The 19,707-nt window shown below is 36.8% G+C and overlaps 1 protein-coding gene across 1 annotated transcript; it reads right to left on the bottom strand.

The window, feature by feature from the left end:
• Positions 1-2,451: 2,451 nt before the first annotated feature.
• Positions 2,452-19,175, bottom strand: MOB1A (MOB kinase activator 1A). The gene is made up of 6 exons (XM_060169167.1): positions 18,952-19,175; positions 15,559-15,725; positions 10,790-10,883; positions 9,200-9,333; positions 4,936-5,099; positions 2,452-3,816 (listed from the first exon to the last, which is right to left on the bottom strand). Exons 1-6 carry the CDS (start codon positions 18,963-18,965, stop codon positions 3,739-3,741), a joined length of 651 nt encoding a protein of 216 aa, XP_060025150.1. The 5' UTR covers positions 18,966-19,175; the 3' UTR covers positions 2,452-3,738.
• Positions 19,176-19,707: the final 532 nt, after the last annotated feature.

The raw sequence follows: 19,707 nt of genomic DNA, 5'->3' as shown, positions 1-19,707 counted from the left end.
GTGTTGAGACATACTTTCATCAGTCCTTCCTTTCTTTCAATATATTTTATTCTGATGAAGTTACAAAAGTAGATACAAAATATATTTTTTTAAAAGTACAGTTAACTGACTTAGAAAAATAGATAAAGCCCCTAAAGGTTTAAAAATACAAAATAAATTTTCATGTAAAGAACATTTAAAAATATTTTAGATGATAACCAAGACTAACTTAAACTATTTTAAATGTAGACCAAACATAGAATGTTGTTCTACAATAAATCTATAGCACACTGGTAATCCATTTGGATTTACAGAATACTTGTTTGGAAAAGAACCTGATAATGAGAGAAAACCCAAGTGAATTTCAATGCAGTTGCTTCAATAAAATTACTGCTATCACAGGTAATATCAATAGCATCCCCCAAAGCCCTTTACAGTCTGAAATATCAAAATCTAATGCAAAACAAAGGAACACTGAGGAACTACTTATTTTCCCTCTTTGCCAGAATTGTACAATAGTAAAAAACCAAATCCAGTTACTGAACTGATATTAGGAGGAAATAATGTCCCTGTTGAAGCTGCTTAGTTTGGTGTACCAGCTGGTATTTTCAGGCCAGAATTCTAGACAGGAGAGACAGCCTCATACAACCAGGCAAGGGTAACAACAGCATCATGACTGGAGTTGCTTAGAAACAAATTTCTAGGACTTATACTCTTCAGTAATGATTTATTTATGCTTATAAGGTGATGATGTTATGTTTAGAAGCTTCTCCACTTCTAATGTGACCTCACTGCTCAGAGAGAAGGCCAAGAGTATAATCAAGAAACCTCAACAATATTTGAAAAATTAAAATCACCACCAGAATTGTTCCTCTTGCATTACTAGAAAAACCTTCCTCTTGCTGTTATCAATGTAATCATGAATACAGATGTGCATTTCTCAAGCAGCTACATGAGCTAGGGATCTACAAGTCTAAGATGAAAGGAAATACTTTGTTAGCTGGCAGCTCACTAAAAATCACTTTATTCACAGTTTGGAGAATAAAGGATACATCTGGCTGTCAATACAAAAACTGTAGTACAAGGAAGTTGCACTATTTAAACAAAAACCTGCACTAAAATCATGGGTTGGACAGTACTTGCTAAATTATGCAGTTAATCCTATGGTGCTTTAATTTCCAGGCCTTTAAAAAAAACTTTCCAGGCCAGAAGTTTTTTTTAAAGGCCTGGAAATTAAAGCACCATAGGATTAACTGCATAATTTAGCAAGTACTGTCCAACCCATGATTTTAGTCAGGTGTGAAGGGCAGTGATCAGACACTGAGAGATGACTTCTGATTAGGAGGAGCCAGGCGAATGAGTGTTACTCAGGGAGATAAATCAAGAATGAGAGGAGTCAAAGAGAGACTGATTTCTTCCAACTTTAATCAAAGGTTGGCCCTCCAGCCAAGTCAGAAAGGTGTCATCCTCTCCCTATTCTCTCCCCTTCCTCCAACTCTCCTGTTCTCAACTCCCTGGCCTTGTAGGTAAACAAATAATGTTAACACCAATGTTTAGATGCATTGTTGGTTAAGCCAGATTAGCTTGGGAACCTAGTAATGCTTTTATTTTTTTTTTAAAAAAAGGACATTCTGAATTACCTGAATTCCCAAATTACCAACAAATTTTAAAATTTATGTCCCATTATTAAGCTGCCTCTACTACTGTCCTAAATGTGGCCATCTTTAGTTAGTTTTTGGGCTGAGTCAAGAAGAGAGGGAGGATTTCTACCACTGAAAATAAATGGAGAAAAGTGAGAATCCTTTTGTTTGATGATATGTGAAATATTAGAAATGATGAAAGTACAATCCTAGGTGAGAAATATTTCATTCCTTGCATACTTAAAGCCAACAATGTTCAAAGTCAAGAGTCAGTAACATTCTAGGTGGCATGTAAAAACCGTCTTTCTTGTTTGGAAATGATCAACATAAACATACAGAATGCGTGACAGGGACTTTGGATATTCTTAAAACATGGATCATGGAATGTTTCATAGAGGGCTTTTCTCTTTTTTTTCATAAGGGATTTTTCTACTCTTTATTTCCCAAAACAACGATGTACGGTTTCAGCCTAAATCAGATAAAATGTTTTGTTTCCTTTAAAATTCTACATATATTTAAGAATTTATTGAAATTGGATTATTACAAAAATGGAGTTTCTAAGCAATTCTTTTCTTTACATTCTAGTGGAATAATAAAAATAAAACCCTATCAAATTTAACCTTAACCAAAGGTATCAAGATGGAAGATGGTGAGTACTTTGCAAAAAAAATCATAGCTCTGAAACGAAGAACATTGATGAAATTAAAGTGTTGCCAGTCTGGCAAGTCTTTAGTAATATGTGTGCCTCATTACATTTTAAACAGTCTAAATCTTAGAAACCTAAAGAAAATTAGATCTTTTCTTCCTTAAAGATTCTTTTTATCCCAATAGAAATAGAATAATTTCAAGTTTTAATACAGAAACAAAACAGAATAAAATCCCAATCCATCCTTTGACTATTAACAGATGAAGTTTTCTTTTTTTTTTTTTAACTTATCCCATTTTGTCTCCTTTAAACATATTACCACCCCTCGCCCAACACACACACACATTAAAGAACAGGCAGCACATCAAACTTTTAGCTGGGTTATAAAATGTGTACACCTTCAAGGTTTTTTATTGTGGTTTTCCTTACGTTTTATCCTTATTGGGATAAGGTTCGTGCATTTCTACACTACACTTAACTAAGTCTCAAGTCACAATAAAAACGTATAAAAGTAGTTTCTTTTTAAAGGAAAACTCAAAATAAAATAGTCAAGTACTCTGAGTACTTTCTTCCATTCTCCTATCCAAATTTTAAGGCCTCTGAAACAAACATGAATGAAAATAATGGTTTATGAGACCCAAATTTGTCATAATTTTTTGGAAGTTTTTCTTTTCTCAGCCAAAACCTACATATTAAAATTAATCTGAATGAAGCATTTCAAAATAAAAATCTGCAAGACGATCCTTAGATGCCTTAAAAAAATTATTTGATACACACACACTAAAAATTTAGATAGGTTTATGTGAATAAAATCCCAAATAAAGATTAAAAAATAAAGTCCTTTTAGAAATGACTTTGGTTACTCCCATACCACATGTCATATGATGATTTAAACTGCAATCATGGATTTTGAAAAAATATACATATATATAATCTTACCTATAAAAACACTAGCATACAAACTTCAAACTACAAGGTTATCCAAAGTGACACAAATGTTCTAAATCTTAAGGAAATTTTAGAACACCTCTTCTATTTGTAAAATAAAAGCAGAATAAAACTGATCTGTGATTGCATTATTAGGAAATTTGTTCTGGAAACCTGTTAATAAATTATTGGAAATTCTTAATATCCATTGTGCTGTCACCTGAAACAGAGTCGATCATCCTCTTCAGTAAAAGAGTAAGTAAACTAATAAACTACAGGTTAGTCCTCACATTCTACAACCAAGTATGGCTCTATGGCAGTAACAGCAGTGGTCACACAGTGCCTCAGATTCAGCTGTGTCCTGAATTTCTCACTCTGAAGGTATTAGGCCAACCTACCTTTGGGACAATTTTATCAGTAGACACAGACAATAGGTGTCTTTTTATCTTGTTTTCTTAAAGTTTGTATCACTAGTCTATAACAGAAAGCAACGAGATAGCTCTAGCAGTAGATGAAGCAAGAGGGTAACTGTTCTAGAAGAAAAATTTATCTGTCTTTCGATCCAAGCTTCTCAATTAATTCCTGAAGAGGTGCCAACTCACGCCTATCAATCAGATTAAACTCCTAAAATAAAGAAGAAAAATAAAATTTAAAAACAGATCTAAAATTAAAACTCTATAAATGTCATTGAGAAGGGCTCCCCAACCCTAGCTTTCTGAAATCCAAAAGAATGATGAAATAATCTCTATGAACATTTTAAAATGGGGTCATTTTTACTCCCTGTTTTAAAATACAGGGGACTTAATAAGTAAGCAACCGTAAATATTAGCATGATCCTGTGTAACATCAAAATCGTAAAATGTTTGCATTTACACAGAAATTATCTGAAAACTATACACTGAACCATTGATAGTGGCCTCATCTGGGGCAGCAGACCTTTTACTTTCGTATATCTATATCTACACTCTATCTATGCCATGCAATAATCTCAGAAGGAAAACAAAGAAGAGAGCACAGTACATTCTCCTTTGTGTGGTACATAGAATTGTGACATACAATATCTACTATAAAACTACCTGCTTTCCCTCAAAAATATCTAGAGAGACATATTTATATTTTACATATAGAATTATATATCTCGAAAGTTAGGCTAACGAGTCCCTATTCTTTGATATCTTTTTCAAACAGTGTGAATTATTTTGACTTTAAAAAGTTCTAATTCCAACTAAGGGCCCATAAGGAAATAGGCCACACCTCTGAAGAGGGTGGTTCTTTTTGAAGTTTCTAGCTGCTGGCTTTGTAAGATTTGGCCTGAAGTGGACTTCTGGAAACTTAACCCAAGATAGTAGCTAATGAGTTCTTCCAAAAGTTTCTCTTTTAGGCATAGACATCTCATGAAACAACCCAACCATAGATGTTTTCCCATGGCATCCCTTTACCCAGCGGAGGCGATGGAACAGGAGGGGATGGACAAGCTTTCTTGAGTGTTTGGTGCTTCTTGTCATATCTTAACCAGAGACCTGGGGCAGGTCTCTCCAGAGGCAAAAGGTCCAAAATGGGGGTAATGGTTTCTATGCTGCTACACACATCAAAGAAATAAACATGGAAAAGGGAACAAAACACGAGAACCCTGCATGCTTAGCTCTACATCTATAAATAAGACTCTAAAAATTACTCTATATAAACTACCAATCCAGATATGTCCAGGTCAAAGGACACAAAAGTCAACGCAGTTCAACTTACCTGAACAAAGAAAATAAAGTGCTTAAAGGAGGTGTTGAGGTGGGCCTCCTCCTGCAGCTGCATCACAGAATCAAAGTGCTGGTGATAAATATGGGCATAAACCCTGAACAGACGCTTTAGAATGGTCTTTGCCACAGACATAAAGTTTTTAGGAAATGGGACACCTGTAATATAGGTATGTATCAATCAGTCTTTTATCAATTCAAGAAAAATAGCAGAAAAGTTTAGATGCTGAAATGAGCAACTCCAATACACAAATTCACAAATACAAGCCTATTTCCATTTTTTTTAAAAGGCAAGGGAAACCCCCCCCAAACCTAAGTATATGAGGTATCCTCACATACCACACTTTTCCTGACTGCCTCAGAATAGTAGACACAGGTATCAAGTTATGCAAGATGATGAGGAATCAAAAACAATTTTAGTTGTTTAATACAGGAGAGTTTCTTCCTAAAATTAAATGCAACCAGTTTTTTCTTCTTTTTGGCTGCACGTCGTGGCATGTTGGGATCTTAGTTCCCCAACCAGGGATTGAACCCACGCCCCCTGCACTGGAAGCACGGAGTCTTAACCACTGGACCACAAGGAAAGTCCTGGAGAATAAGTATTTTTGACTATAAATAGAAAATTTTTACTTTTTGCAATTTTTAACTCTAAAAAAATTTTTTTACACAAACACATACACACTCAACCAGGACTGGAAACTCTCCCGAGCAAAAAAAAAAAAGAAAGGCACACTTTGAGTCATTATTATCTACTGTCTACAAATACAAAGTATTTCCTCGGGGCTTCCCTGGTGGCGCAGTGGTTTAGAGTCCGCCTGCCGATGCAGGGGACACGGGTTCGTGCCCCGGTCCAGGAAGATCCCACATGCCGCGGAGCAGCTGGGCCCGTGAGCCATGGCCGCTGAGCCTGCGCGTCTGGAGCCTGTGCTCCGCAACGGGAGAGGCCACGACAGTGAGAGGCCCGCGTACCGCAAAAAAAAAAAAAAAAAAAAAAAAAAAGGTATTTCCTCTTCTGAAGTACTCTGAAAAGACACTTTTCCTTCTTAAACTAGGAGTCCTCAACTTTTTATTTAATTTTTTAAAGTGCTATTTTCATTTTCCTATAGTCTAAGAAGGGGAATAATACTTTCTGTAAAGGGCAGGAATGGCACCTCCCTAGTTTTCAAAGAATATAAACACCTCCTTAGAAAAGAACTGGGAGAGGACTTAGTCATCTCTCTCCAAGCACTGCAGGTGGGGATGTGACTGGTTGCATTCCTGAGAATTTTGGTTGACAAGACCAATGTTTCTTAGAAAACAGGGACAGGAGAAAGACAATACAACTGGCACTGTGTGTAGCTAACAAACACATAAGAAGGCATCTGCTTCCAAAATAACCTAGATTAGTTGGCCTTAAAGGTCTGTTCCACTACACTACTCTTGAACATATTCTTTTCTCTAATCTTTCAGAAAACAAAGGCTGTCACTTTCTCCTTCCCTGCATTTTGTATTCTTTATTTCTCAACCAGTCCTTAATAGCTTGAAATTTAGTATAGTTTGCTCTTGTTAGCTGATTTGTGTGTGTGTGTGTGTGTGTGTGTGTGTGTCCCCACCCCCCACCCTTAGTCTTGGTAACAACTTGCCTTTTCACACATTATTCTGGGGCTTATGGACATGTTTTTTCTGGACTTGGTCTTATATTCATGTACTGAAAAGATGGATTTAAGTCAAATCCTTTTTCTCTCAGAATTCGCAAATGGGCCCCATGCTATTAAAAAGAACATTAAGAATTTTTAAAAAAGAATTTAAAAAAAACAAAGAAAAAAACATTAATAAGTTGGATATATTTGTTTAAAAATGAATAATAGACAGTTTTGTCTAATAAGAATAAATAATTAGCATAAGTAAGCTCTGGATAATAGCCTAATGAAGGGGGAAAGAATTCCAGAACATTAGGATAAAATACTGAAGAATTGGGAAGCCGAGGAAAGAGAATAATGACAGAAGTATTCTTTACCTCCATAAGAGGGAGACTTTAATAAAGAAATATACAAGTGATTTGTTTTAATCTAAGCAGCACTTTCCAAGCTGAATTTAACATTCAGGCACACCCTATATACAATAAAGGATCTATGAGAAAGGAAACAAAAGGTTTTATAGAAAGGAAAAGTTGACCAAAAACAAACAGACCAAACAACATGATATAAATTTTTCTCCTAAAAGAGCCTCAGATTAGACTTCAAAAAGGAATCTGCTATGTTCTGAATGTTTGTGTCTCCCTCAAAATCATGTTGAAATTCTAACCCCCTAGATGATGGTACTAAGAGGTGGGGCCTTTGGGGGTGATTAGGTCATAGGGCATCTGCCCTCATCAATAGGATTAGTGCCCTTATAAGAAAAAACTCAACAAAGATGATTTCCCTCTCTGCCATGTGCGGATACAACAAAAACACTGCTTTTTGCTATCTGTAAACCAGGAAGAGGACTTATGACAGAACCTGACCATGCTGGCTCCTGATCTTGGACTTGCAGACTTCAGAACTGTGAGAAATACATCTCTATTGCTTATAAGCCCTCCAGTCTCCAGTATTTTTTGTTATAACAGCCCGAACAGACAAGACAGAATCCAACAATATGTTGTTCATAAGATACCCTTATACTGAAAGTGACAAGGACCAATCACATCCATGAATACCAATGCCAAAATCTTAATCAAAATAGCAGAAATAAAAAAAATACTCTTGCAGCGGAACATTAAAAAAAATGGAGAAAACCTTATGATCAACAACAGATACTAGAAGAGTATCTGATAAAACCCTATAACCAACTTGATTTTTAAAAATTCACATACCTCTAACCAAAAGCAAGATTCCTACTTAATGCTGAAATACTAGAAGCACTCACATAAAAGTATACAAGAAAAGGATGTTTGCCATCATCACCATTAATCAGTACTGCTCTGGAAGTACTAGTTATTGCAATTAGATAAGAGTTACACAAGCAGTATATTTATCAGAAAAGAAAAGGTGAAATTAATATTATCTTAGTATGATGTAACTATATACTTTAAAAACTCAAGAAAACCAATCCAAAAGAAACAATCAGAATAGTTTTCCTATATACTAAACAATAACCAGTTAGAAACCAGATTATCAATAAAAACATTAAGTGCCTAGGAATAAACTTAAGAAACCTGAAGGACTAGCATAAAGTAAAATACAGAATCTTACACGAGGAAATAAGAAATAATTAAAAGACATGAATAAATGAATATGAATTGTTCTTGGATAGGAAGACTCAGTATTGTCAAGAGAACGAGAATCCCTACATTAATCTACAAATTGAATGAAATCATAATAAAAATCTCAGTTTTTATTTTTTTACCTTGCAAAATGTTTCTAAATTCTTTGGAAGAACAAATTTTCCAGAATAGCTGTAAGTATTCTGAAAAAGAAGAGCAAGGAAGAGAGACTAGCCCTACAAGATGTTCAAAGATACATAGCCATGGTAATTAAAACAGTGTGGAATTTCTAAAACAATAGATAAAGAGATTAAAAGACTCCAAGATATATGTCAATTTGGTGTACACATATGATAATGAGGGGATAAAAGACACATGTATTCGATAAATGGTACTGGACAAACTAGCATTTATAGTTGGAAAAAAGTAAAGGGAGCACTGAGAAAAAATTCCTGACAGAACAAAGATTAAAATAAAATGCAAAAACAAAACCACAAAAGTACTAAATAAAAGCATGGACAAATATTTTATAATCTGTAAGTAGGAAAATCCCTTCTAATCATTGTATTAAAATCCAGACATCATAAAGGGAAAGATTAATAGGTCAAAATAAGAACATTATACATAGAAAAAAACCTCATAAACAAGACAATACAGCAACCCAGGGAAAAAATACACACAACATGCATGACAAAGAGCTAATAACCTTAACATAAAGAAATAGAAAAAGGATATAAACAGAAAACACACAAGGATCAATAAACCAAAAAATGCTCAATGTTATTGATATTTTTTAGAATGTACATTATACTAGAAATTTATTTACCCATATTAGAAAAGATGAAAAACTGAGTAACAACTAGTACTGATGAAGAAACACAGGCAGACACAAACATGGCTAGAAGGAGTATACATTCACAAACTTTTTGGAGAGGAATTTGGCAGTCTTTATTACATTTTTTTATAGTAACAGAGCATTAAAAAGACAATAACACACTTATTTTTTAAAAAGAAAATTAGTTCTACAACATTAACTCACCAATTTTAGAAGGAAAAAGAGTTTCATCATCAAGTTGATCCTGAACCCAAGTCATCAAATAGTCAATGTATTTTGGTGCAGAACATTTGATTGGCTTTTTAATATTAGTACCATCTGCCCAATGATATTCATATCTGGAGAGAAAAAAGTTTTAGTGATAAAGTTTTCAAAAACATGTTGCAACTTGTAATCAAAGTAGGTTCACAGTTTGTCAACAGAAGTTATATATATAGTACTATAGTATAGTATAGTATATATTTTTAGTAAATTACCTAAAGTTCTACTGAAGATTACTTGAGAGTTCCCTGTAGAAGTACAGTTGACGCTTGAACAATGTGGGTTTGAACCACACAAGGTCCACTTACAAACAGATCTTTTTCAATAGTAAATACTACAAGATCCACGGTTGGTTGAATCTGTAGATGCAGAGAACCATGGATACGGAGGGCCGACCATAGTTACACTGTATTCTGAAATGTGATGGTAATAAATGGAAAAGAAAAGGAAGCCAGTGTGGCAGCTGGCTGTGCCAGAATCTGTTTTACAACACAGCCCTGAGAAAAACAAAGGAACTGCATTCCTGTCTGTTAGACAGAGGGTGCTGAGGACTGGGTAAGGTGCTGATGGATCCACCACATTCTGAGCTTGTTGGCCATTAAGTAATCATCAACAGAGCCAAGATTGTAAAACCCTGTTTCTTGGAGAGGGTTTTAAAGAAACAATCTTAGGCATGCGTCTTTTTCTACCTCACCTTTGCTGAGCTAGAATGATTAATAAGACTTAATCAAAACTTCACTGTGTGAAGCATTTAAGCCAAAGATAGTTTGAGGAATAAAACTTAACACTTCACAAAATAAAAAACATCTCTCCTAAAATAACATAATAAAAATAGGACTCAAATTCATTGGGGCCCTTCCTTTTTTTCCTTTACATCTATAGCAAATTCAGAAAGGACTATTTTTTCCCAAGAGGTAAATATCTTGCTACCATCTGTCATCACATAAAATCAATCATTTGTTATAGGAAAAAAGGCCGGAAGGACACACTAAAATGTTAATTCCATCACATCTTAACTTTATGGGTGATAAAGAGTTCCATCTCTTTCTCAACATTTCTAGAAATTTATGATAGTCAAAAAAATTTTAATCTAGCATTTTTAAGCCAGATAACTAAAGCAGCACAATTTGGAGGTAACTAACAGTAAAAAGCACAACAAAAAAAAAATCAAATATTAAAGGGTCAACTAAAAACTATTCCAAGAAATTAATTTAAAATCCAGAAACAGAACCATAAATATTAATAAAATTGAAAAAAATAACTTTTGTAAAAGCAAGATAAATCTAACTCAAATTTCTTTACTTTCAATCCTACTACTGAATATTCATACTTAATATAATGCAATTATAAAAAATCAAAATACTGGGTACCACATACCGAACTATTTAATAACTAAAAGCTTATAGGTAAACTTTTTGTTTTCACAAGCAAATGGGTAAGAAAAACAAGTCTTTATTATTTAATTTATATCAATTGGTGATTAGCTTTATTTGGTAATAATTCAAATACCTATATAATAGCCAGTATATGTACCTTGGACCTGCAGACATGACTGGACAGCTTGCTTCAGTGCAGAATTCTGTGATAGTTCCATATAACATGTTGATCTGGTTGAAGAAATCCACAGCTGGAAAGATAATAGCAAAACTGTGTTAAAATGTCTGTGTAAACACAACAAAACATCAGACCTCTCAGTCGGAGGATTCAGCCAAGAATCCTCAGGAGATTCAACAATCCAGGGGCACATAAATTCTCTTCCTAAGTTGTTACACCTAAGTAAAGTTAACTTTTAATATACATTAACTTTTAATATACTAAGCTTTTAAACAGCCTGTAAGCAGGAAAATAAAATATTAGGGATAATTCTAACGTAATGGTGATTATTACATTAGAATATACAATTTGATCATATACAAGCAAATGAAAAAATCCATAGCTTCTTACCAATCTGGACCAGACAATATCAATTGTGTTGGGAAAGAGAAAAAAATCGTTGCAGAATATACTGGGAGGGAGGTGTATCAGCTGTGTCGGGCATTTAAAAAATCTAGTTCATCATAAAAAATTGAGACCTAGTGCATATTGAGGACATAAAAAAGACAGGAGATAATGCCCCTTCCCCTAGAGTCTCCAGCTAACAAAAGGGACAAAATTAAAAGAGAGGAGTAATACAACATATAAGAAGATAGCATACAAAGGCCAACAATAAGTGCTAGAAGAGTTCAGAGAAAAGGCAACATCTCGAGGAGCTGAGATAGTCAAGGAGTACTTCCTAAAGGAGCTTCAGCTAGATCTGGAAGAAAACAGAAGAGGAAGGGGGTAAGAAATGAACTTAACTGAGTGAAACATATTACTCTGTGCAAAGAGAACCACATAAGCCTTGGCAAGCTTTTTAAAAAGTGTCTTAGTTCCCCATCTAAAAGACTACCTAAAAAATCAACTAGGGCTTTTCCAAGTTTCTTAGAAAACAAATCAATATTCCACCATGTCAAAAGGAATTTTATACAAAACTCCCTCACTTATAAACCTTCCTCTTAAATTAGTCATGTTTCTAAGAAAGTAATACTTAGGCATTCAATTCATTCAAAACAAAGAGTGTGCCCAGATGGTGTGCTGGTTTATTGATCTGTTCTCAAAATACGGTCCAGAGATCCCCTGTTTCAGAGGGGAATCTGTGAGGTCAGAAACATTGTAATTGCTCTGAATTTTCACTCTCTCTCAGGAGGCACAGTGGAGTTGTCCAGAGGCTCCATAATGTATGACATCACAACAGACTGAATGCAGAAGCAGATATGAGAATCCAGCCAACCTCCTATTAAGTCAGACATTAAATAAGATTTGCAAACCTGTAAAACAATGCCACACTTCTCACTAAAATTTATTTTGGAAAATAGTCATTTTTCATAAAAATATATTTATGTTAACATGTATTTTAAAATAAGTATTTAAACTTGCTCAGTTTTAATTTCTAACACAGTATCACTAAATATAACCCACATAATTAAAAGCCCTTTAAGGTTCTCAATAATTTTTAAGAGAATAAAGGGATCCTGGAACCAAAAGGTTTGAGAACAGTTGATTAGAGCATTAAGTCTCAAAGAAAAATTGAAAGCTGAAGGTCAACAGATGCCTTCAGAATAAAAGATGATATACAGATGGCCAACAGACACATGAAAAGATGCTCAACATTGCTAATTATTAGAGAAATGCATATCAAAACTACAATGAGGTACCACCTCACACCAGTCAGAATGGCCATCATTAAAAAGTCAACAAATAACAAATGCTGGAGAGGATGTGGAGAAAAGGGAACCCTCCTACACCGTTGGTGGGAATGTACCAATAAATTGGTGCAGGCACTGTGGAAAACAGTATGGAGGTTCCTCAGAAAACTAAAAATAGAGTTACCACATGATCCAGCAATCCCACTCCTGGGCGTATATCTGGACAAAACTATAATTCAAAAACATACATGCACCCCTATGTTCATAGCAGCACTATTCACAATAGCCAAGACATCGAAACAACTTAAATGTCCATCAACAGATGAATGGATAAAGATGTGGTACATATATACAATGAAATATTACTCAGCCATAAAAAAAGAACGAAATATGGGACTTCCCTGGCGGTCCAGTGGTTGAGACTCCACACTCTCAATGCAGGGGGCATGGGTTCAATCCCTGGTCAGGGAACTGAGATCCCACATGCCTCACAGTGCAGCCAAAAAAAAAGAGAACAAAATAATGCCATTTGGACCTAGAGATTATAATACTAAGTGAAGTAAATCAGAAAGAGAAAGACGAATACCATATGACATCACTTATATGTGGAATCTAAAATATGACACAGGGGCTTCCCTGGTGGTGCAATGGTTAAGAATCCACCTGCCCAGTGCAGCAGACATGGGTTCGATCCCTGGTCCAGGAAGATTCCACGTGCCGCGGAGCAACTAAGCCCATGAGCCACAGCTACTGAGCCTGCGCTCTAGAGCCCACGAGCCACAACTACTGAGCCCACGTGCCACAACTAATGAAGCCCCCACGCCTAGAGCCTGTGCTTTGCAACAAGAGAAGCCACCAGGATGAGAAGCCCTCACACCGCATGTAGAGCAGCCCCCGCTCACTGCAACTAGAGAAAGCCCACACACAGCAACCGAATACCCAATGCAGCCAAAAATAAATAATTAAAATCAATAAATTTTAAAAATAATAAAAATTTAAAAATAAAATAAAATATGACACAAATGAACCTATTTATGAATCAGAAACAGAATCATGGACATAGAGAACAGACTGGTGGTTGCCAAGGGGGAAGGGGTTGGGGGAGGGATGGAGTGGGGGGGCTGCGGTTAGCAGATGTAAGCTTTTATATATAGAATGGACAAACAAGGTCCTACTGTATAGCACAGAGAACTATATTCAATATCCTATGGTAAACCATAATGAAAAAGAACATAAAAAAAAGATGTATGTATATGTATAACTGAATCACTTTGCTGTATAGCAGTAATTAACACAACACTGTAAATCAACTGTACTTCAATTTAAGAGAAATCAAAAAAAAGAATGAAAGATAATAATTTGAATAAGGTTACAAAAAAGGGGTCTTTTCTGAATAGATAATATGTCACATGGTTCACATGCCAAAAGATAGATAAAAATATACAGTGAAAAATCTAAGTTCCAACCACTCCAACTTCCCCCCTACACACAGGTAACTACTATACTAATTTTTTCTGTGTCGTGCCCCTTAAGTTTCTTTATCCCATTTAACACAAAAGATAACACATTACATAGTTCTACACCTGATTTTTTTTCTCTTAGTAATATGAATAATGGCTTTTTAATGAGTTGAGAAAAATAAAATTTTTCTTAATGTGGCTACTAGAAAATTTTAAATTCCATTTGTAGCTCACAATGTATTTATTTCTATTGGACCACACTGACCAAGGCAATGATTATCAACAGTTGAATACCACATAAAAAGACAACTAGACACTATGGAAATATCTACACTGTTGGAAGTATATACCACCACCTACGAAGTAGTGTTAAACAAAATCAAACCTGAATCTGATCAAAGCTCCACATCTGTTCTAACATGGTAGCCACTAGACATACAGGGCAATTTACGTTAAAATGAAGTTAAATTTAAAATTCACTTCCAGTCACAGTAGCCACATTTCAAGTGCTAAATGGCCACAGTGAAGATATACAACATTTGCCTAATCACAGAAAGTTCTCTTGGACAGTGCTGCTCTAGATTTAACATTTACAGGAAATAAAAGAACAAGATAATGGACGCCTTGGGGATGTTATCAGCAAAACTCATTCTGTAGAAAACAAACTGGTTTCTTCAACAACAACAAAAAGAGCAAGGAAAAATAACTGCAATGAAGGGCAACCTGTGAATTAAGAGATTCAAGAAACATATGTACAGGGCTTCCCTGGTGGCGCAGTGGTTGAGAGTCCGCCTGCCGATGCAGGGGACACGGGTTCGTGCCCCGGTCCGGGAAGATCCCACATGCCGCGGAGCGGCTGGGCCCGTGAGCCATGGCCGCTGGGCCTGCGCGTCCGGAGCCTGTGCTCCGCAACGGGAGAGGCCACAACAGTGAGAGGCCTGCGTACGGCAAAAAAAAAAAAAAAAAAAAAATTTAAAGATTCCTGGAACAACTAAAATTCCTAATAGACTTAAACCCTATCATCCAGAACTGATCTCATCTCAGAAATGATAGACACTAATATTCAAACCTCTAGCCTCAGCACATCCTTCCATGTCATGCCCTTACTTCTTGAATTCAGAGTGACTTTCAGCTCATGGGTCCCTCTGTTTTCTCCCAATCTCTCAATTTTCTTCTGACTACTCCTAACTCACAATAATCAAGTGACTGACCATAACAACTGCACTTGACTTTTCTGTATACACAGGCAGATGAAAGCTGCTGGGAGTGGGGGCACAACTATGAAGATGGATTCCTACAAAGTCATGTCCACCACAGGTAGAATCTTTGTATTTATCAATCTTTCATCTGACCTTACTCAGCAATTCAGACCACTCTCCTCAGAGATAACCCCAAAGTACTTTTCATTTCTCCTCAGGTCTCTCTCTATTTAACCACACAAGCTACAATCAGGTACACTCTGAAGAGAACACACTTTGGATGTATTTGTACTTACATGTTTCTTTACAGATAATCTGTTTTACTAAGACAGCTACATCCATAAGAAAGTTCATTAACAAAAAGATTTTAGCAAAATCTTCTTATAAACCAGTAAAGTTGAAAGTTATTAAGAACTTACTGTTAACCGCAATCCATTCATTGAGGTCCTCTCCCTCTGGCAACATAACAGCTTGTCTCAGATTCCCACTTCCTAGAGTTGCTTCTGCATGTTTTAAGAGTTCATACTGATGAGATCCTTCAGGGATATTCTTCTTTGGTTTGAATGTTTTAGAAGAGCGGCTACTACTGTTAGGTTAAAAGTAAAAGTACATCAATTTTTAGGACCGGAAGCAGAATGACAATTTTAGGCATATAAATTGTTTTGAAATTTAAAAATATTCCCTGAAAAGTGCCAAGATGGGGGGTAGGGGAGGAGAGAATAAACACAATAAAAGAAAGAGTTATATTTTTTCCCCTACATAGAAACAGGATTAGCAGCACAATTTTACACAGAAGGCAATTTTGCTATGCCTCATGAAGCAGTCTGGTGTAACAGAAAGGGCACCTTAACCAAAAGAAGAAAAAACCTGGATTCTAGTTCTTGATCTGCCACTAACTCTGTGACTGCCTGAGAAACCTAACCTCCTTTGGCCTCAATTTTCACCTAATAGTGCTGTGAGGGTGTTAGCTTTAAGGTTCGTATAGCTCAAAAATCCAGTTTTCTGTATCAAAATATTTGTGATGCCATCAAAGCAAACCAGAGAAGTAGCACTAACATTTTAGAGTTTATAGCACAGAAAATAAATGAGACAACTGGTTTTGGGGGGGGAAAAACAAGTTTTTATTCCTAACTCACACCATTCATAAGGAAGGTCTTCCTAACATGACACAAAGCCCAGAAAAAATGGACAGCTTTCTAACGGTAACAATTAAAACTTCAGTAATTCAGAACAAGGAGACAAGTAGCCAAAAAAAGTACTTGCAACATATATTAAAAATATTAACTAAATCATAAAGGGCTTTTATAATCTGTTAAGAAAAAGGCAAAGAATGCTTTAGAAAAATGGGCTAAGGAGATGAATACACAATTCAGAAAGAAAAACAGAATGACAAATGAACATATGAAAAGCTGTTCAATTAAAATTAGATTTATTTTTCCTTAACCTGTCAGAAATCAGAACAATTACATTAAGTGTGGGATAGGGTAGAGCGAAATTAGTACTTTAATTCACTAATGGTCAAAGTGCATTAACATTTTAAGAGGGCAACACGGCAATATCTATTAACACTGAAATGCTTCTCAATCCATCCCTTCTACTTCTAGGTGTCTCTCCTCGATATGGATAAGGATGTGTTTCCCAAGATTATTTTTAATAGCGAAAAGCCTGGAAATGATCCTAGAGCTTACTGGTAGAGGAATGAATAACCATGATACATCTATATCATGGAATACCATACAGTAGTTAAGAATAACAAGATAGAGGTACTTGTATTCACACCGACAGATCTCAATACATGCTTAAACATATTACAGAATGAAATGTACAGCAGAAGCCCATTTTGTAAATGCATAGAAAGTGTCACCCATCAAACTGATCGTGGTGATTACTTCTAGGAAGGGGAAGGGAATAAAACTGAGGACTTTCACTTTACCTGGGTAATTTGAATTTTAAATAAGACTGATTATGAAGTAAAAAGGAGTTATGAAAACAATAAAAATCAAATATGGAAAGTTTGTGTTTAACATGATAAAGAGCTAAAGTTAATAAGGAAGTACTAAATTAGAGGGAATGGCCCTTTCAATAGAAACAAGCTGTGAATGACAGGTAGCTAAATATTTTCCGTACTTAGCAAGAAATGATGTCTCAAGGTTCAGTAAGATCTTCATCTAAATTAAGACTTTCGTGCTTCAAATGGCACCATCAAGACAGTGAAAAGAATCCACAAAGTAGGAGAAAATATTGCAAATCACAGATGTGATAAGGGACTTGTATCCAGGATAAAGAATTTTTACAACTTAAAACCAAAAAGACAACCCCATTTAAAAAATGGTCAAAGGATCTGAATAGACATTACTCCAAAGAAGATACACAAATGGCCAATAAGCACACAAAAAGATGCTCAACATCATTAGTCATTAAGGAAATGCCAATTAAAATCACAATGAGATACCATTTCACGTCCACTTAGGATGGCTATAATCAAAAATGCAATTAACAAGTGCTAGGGAGGGTGTGGGGAAATTGAAACTCATACAGTGCTGATGGGAAGGCAAAATGGTGCAGTGCTTTGAAAAAGTCTGGCAGTTCCTCAAAAGGTTAAACATAGTTACCATATAACCAGGCAATTCCCAAGAGAAAGGAACACACACGTACATCCAAGTTTATAGCAGTATTATTCATAATAACCAAAAGCAGAAACTCAAATGTCCATCAACAAAACAAAGTTTAAAAGAAATAAAGAGCCTCACATTTAGGTCCAAAAAGCAAATAAGAACTGTGCATCCACAAAACAGAAAAAAAGACTGGGGGGTGGGGGGAGGGTAGTGGTGGTTTCTAGTAATATGGAAATTTGCAATTAAAATATAAATCATAAAGATTTTTTAAATGCTAATCATACTCTGAAGACTATACGCTTAAAAAAATAATCCAAAGAAGGGGAAAAGCGATTTAGACTAAGATAGTCTCAGTAGTCCTATTTTATAATAGCAAAATACTAGAAAGAATCCAAACTTCTCACAATAAGAAACGGGGTAAACTCTGGTTATGAAACACTATTTTAGATGTCAAGTATGTGGGTGATGCCCATAACTGAAAATGGATTATTTATTCGCTCATACAATACATATTTAAGCAACATGCTAGGTAAAGAGAGCCACCTGAGAAAAATAAGGTGCTAGAGCAATGCTTCTCAAACCTTAATGCGATTAAGAATCATCAGAGAATTTACAAACTTTCCCATTGAAGGCTCCTTTGGGCCCAGACGTTATCTCTAAAATAGGATTCTACTGAGTTAAAAAGAAGTTAGTTAATTATACAAATTCACAAAGTGGGCTGAATCAGAATCGGATGCAAGGCCCGCAGCTTAACTTCAGCGGCACTCCCACATTTTCCTGGGGCGGCATTTTTCCGCGGGGGTAATTTAATACTGACGATAATAAAGCTGGACGTACGGTGGAGTAAAAATCTAAGTCAGCATGCATCGTTACTAAAAGGCTCGAGACTCAAGACAAATTGAGACCCCCCAGATCGTCCCTCTGCCCTCAGGTGCCCTCGGGCGGAAAAGTCTGGAGGCACTACCGGCCCCAGGGCCTTTCTACTCCCCAACCTTCTCGCTCCGCTTCCTTTGCCTCGACCTTCATCTCCCTCTGCTTCTGCCCACATCCAAGCCTCCCCCGTGACCCAGAGCGTGGGCAAAGCAAGCGCCGGGCACCCGACCCCGGCCCCGGGGACCCGCCCTCGCCTCAGGCGTCCGTCCGCCCCTCCCGGGCCTCGGCCCTCAGTCCTGGAGCCCTCGACCGGGCCACACTCACAAGAGGAAGCTCATCTTCTATCCTCGGAGGGGAGGGGAGGGGCCGCTGGCCCCTGCCGCGGACAGGATTCGGAGCCCGCGCGGGACCAAGGGGGAGCTGAAGGTCCTCAGCCAGCGGACAGCGGAAGCCCCCGCCGCCGCTGCTCCGGGCCGGGATCGAGCTGGGGCAAGCAGGTGAAAGCAACTGCACCCGCCTCTCCCCCCTCCCCCACCTTACAGACCCAAAATGCGGAACCAGCAAAATCTCGCGAGCTAAGGCTTCGTTCTGCTCCTCCCCGCTGAGAGGGTCTCTAGAGGCCGCTTTTCGCACCGCCCGCTCCTCCGCCTCAGCCAATCAGCAGCCTCTAGGCCGGGACTTCCGCTGCCGGAGGCGTGGTGGAATTGCGGTCTTCGGACTGGAAGAGCGGCTGAGCCTGTGCTTGGTTGGAATTGTTGCTAATGTCTTGCGTTTTCCATCTCACTAGGTGTCAAGGGGCCTCTGTGAGGGCAAAAATTTTTTTAATTTTTTTTTTTCCGCCGTGCTGTGCTACTTGCGGAGTCTTAGTTCCCCAACAAGGGATGGAATCCAGGCCCACGGCAGTGAAATGGCCGAGTCTTAACCACTGGCCGACAAGGGAATTACCCAAATTTTTTTTTAATTTTAATTTGATTTTTAAGTTGAGCTCTAACTCTAACTCACGTAGCATAAAATTCACCCTTTTAAAAAGTACTCTCCTGTGTTTGTGTGTATGTGTGTGTGTGTTCAGAGTTGTGCAAC

This window comes from Lagenorhynchus albirostris, chromosome 13, assembly GCF_949774975.1.
Source record: "Lagenorhynchus albirostris chromosome 13, mLagAlb1.1, whole genome shotgun sequence".
Classification (NCBI taxonomy): Eukaryota; Metazoa; Chordata; class Mammalia; order Artiodactyla; family Delphinidae; genus Lagenorhynchus; species Lagenorhynchus albirostris.
Note: the sequence above shows the minus strand (reverse complement) of the source record. Positions and strands in the feature narration are given on the sequence as shown.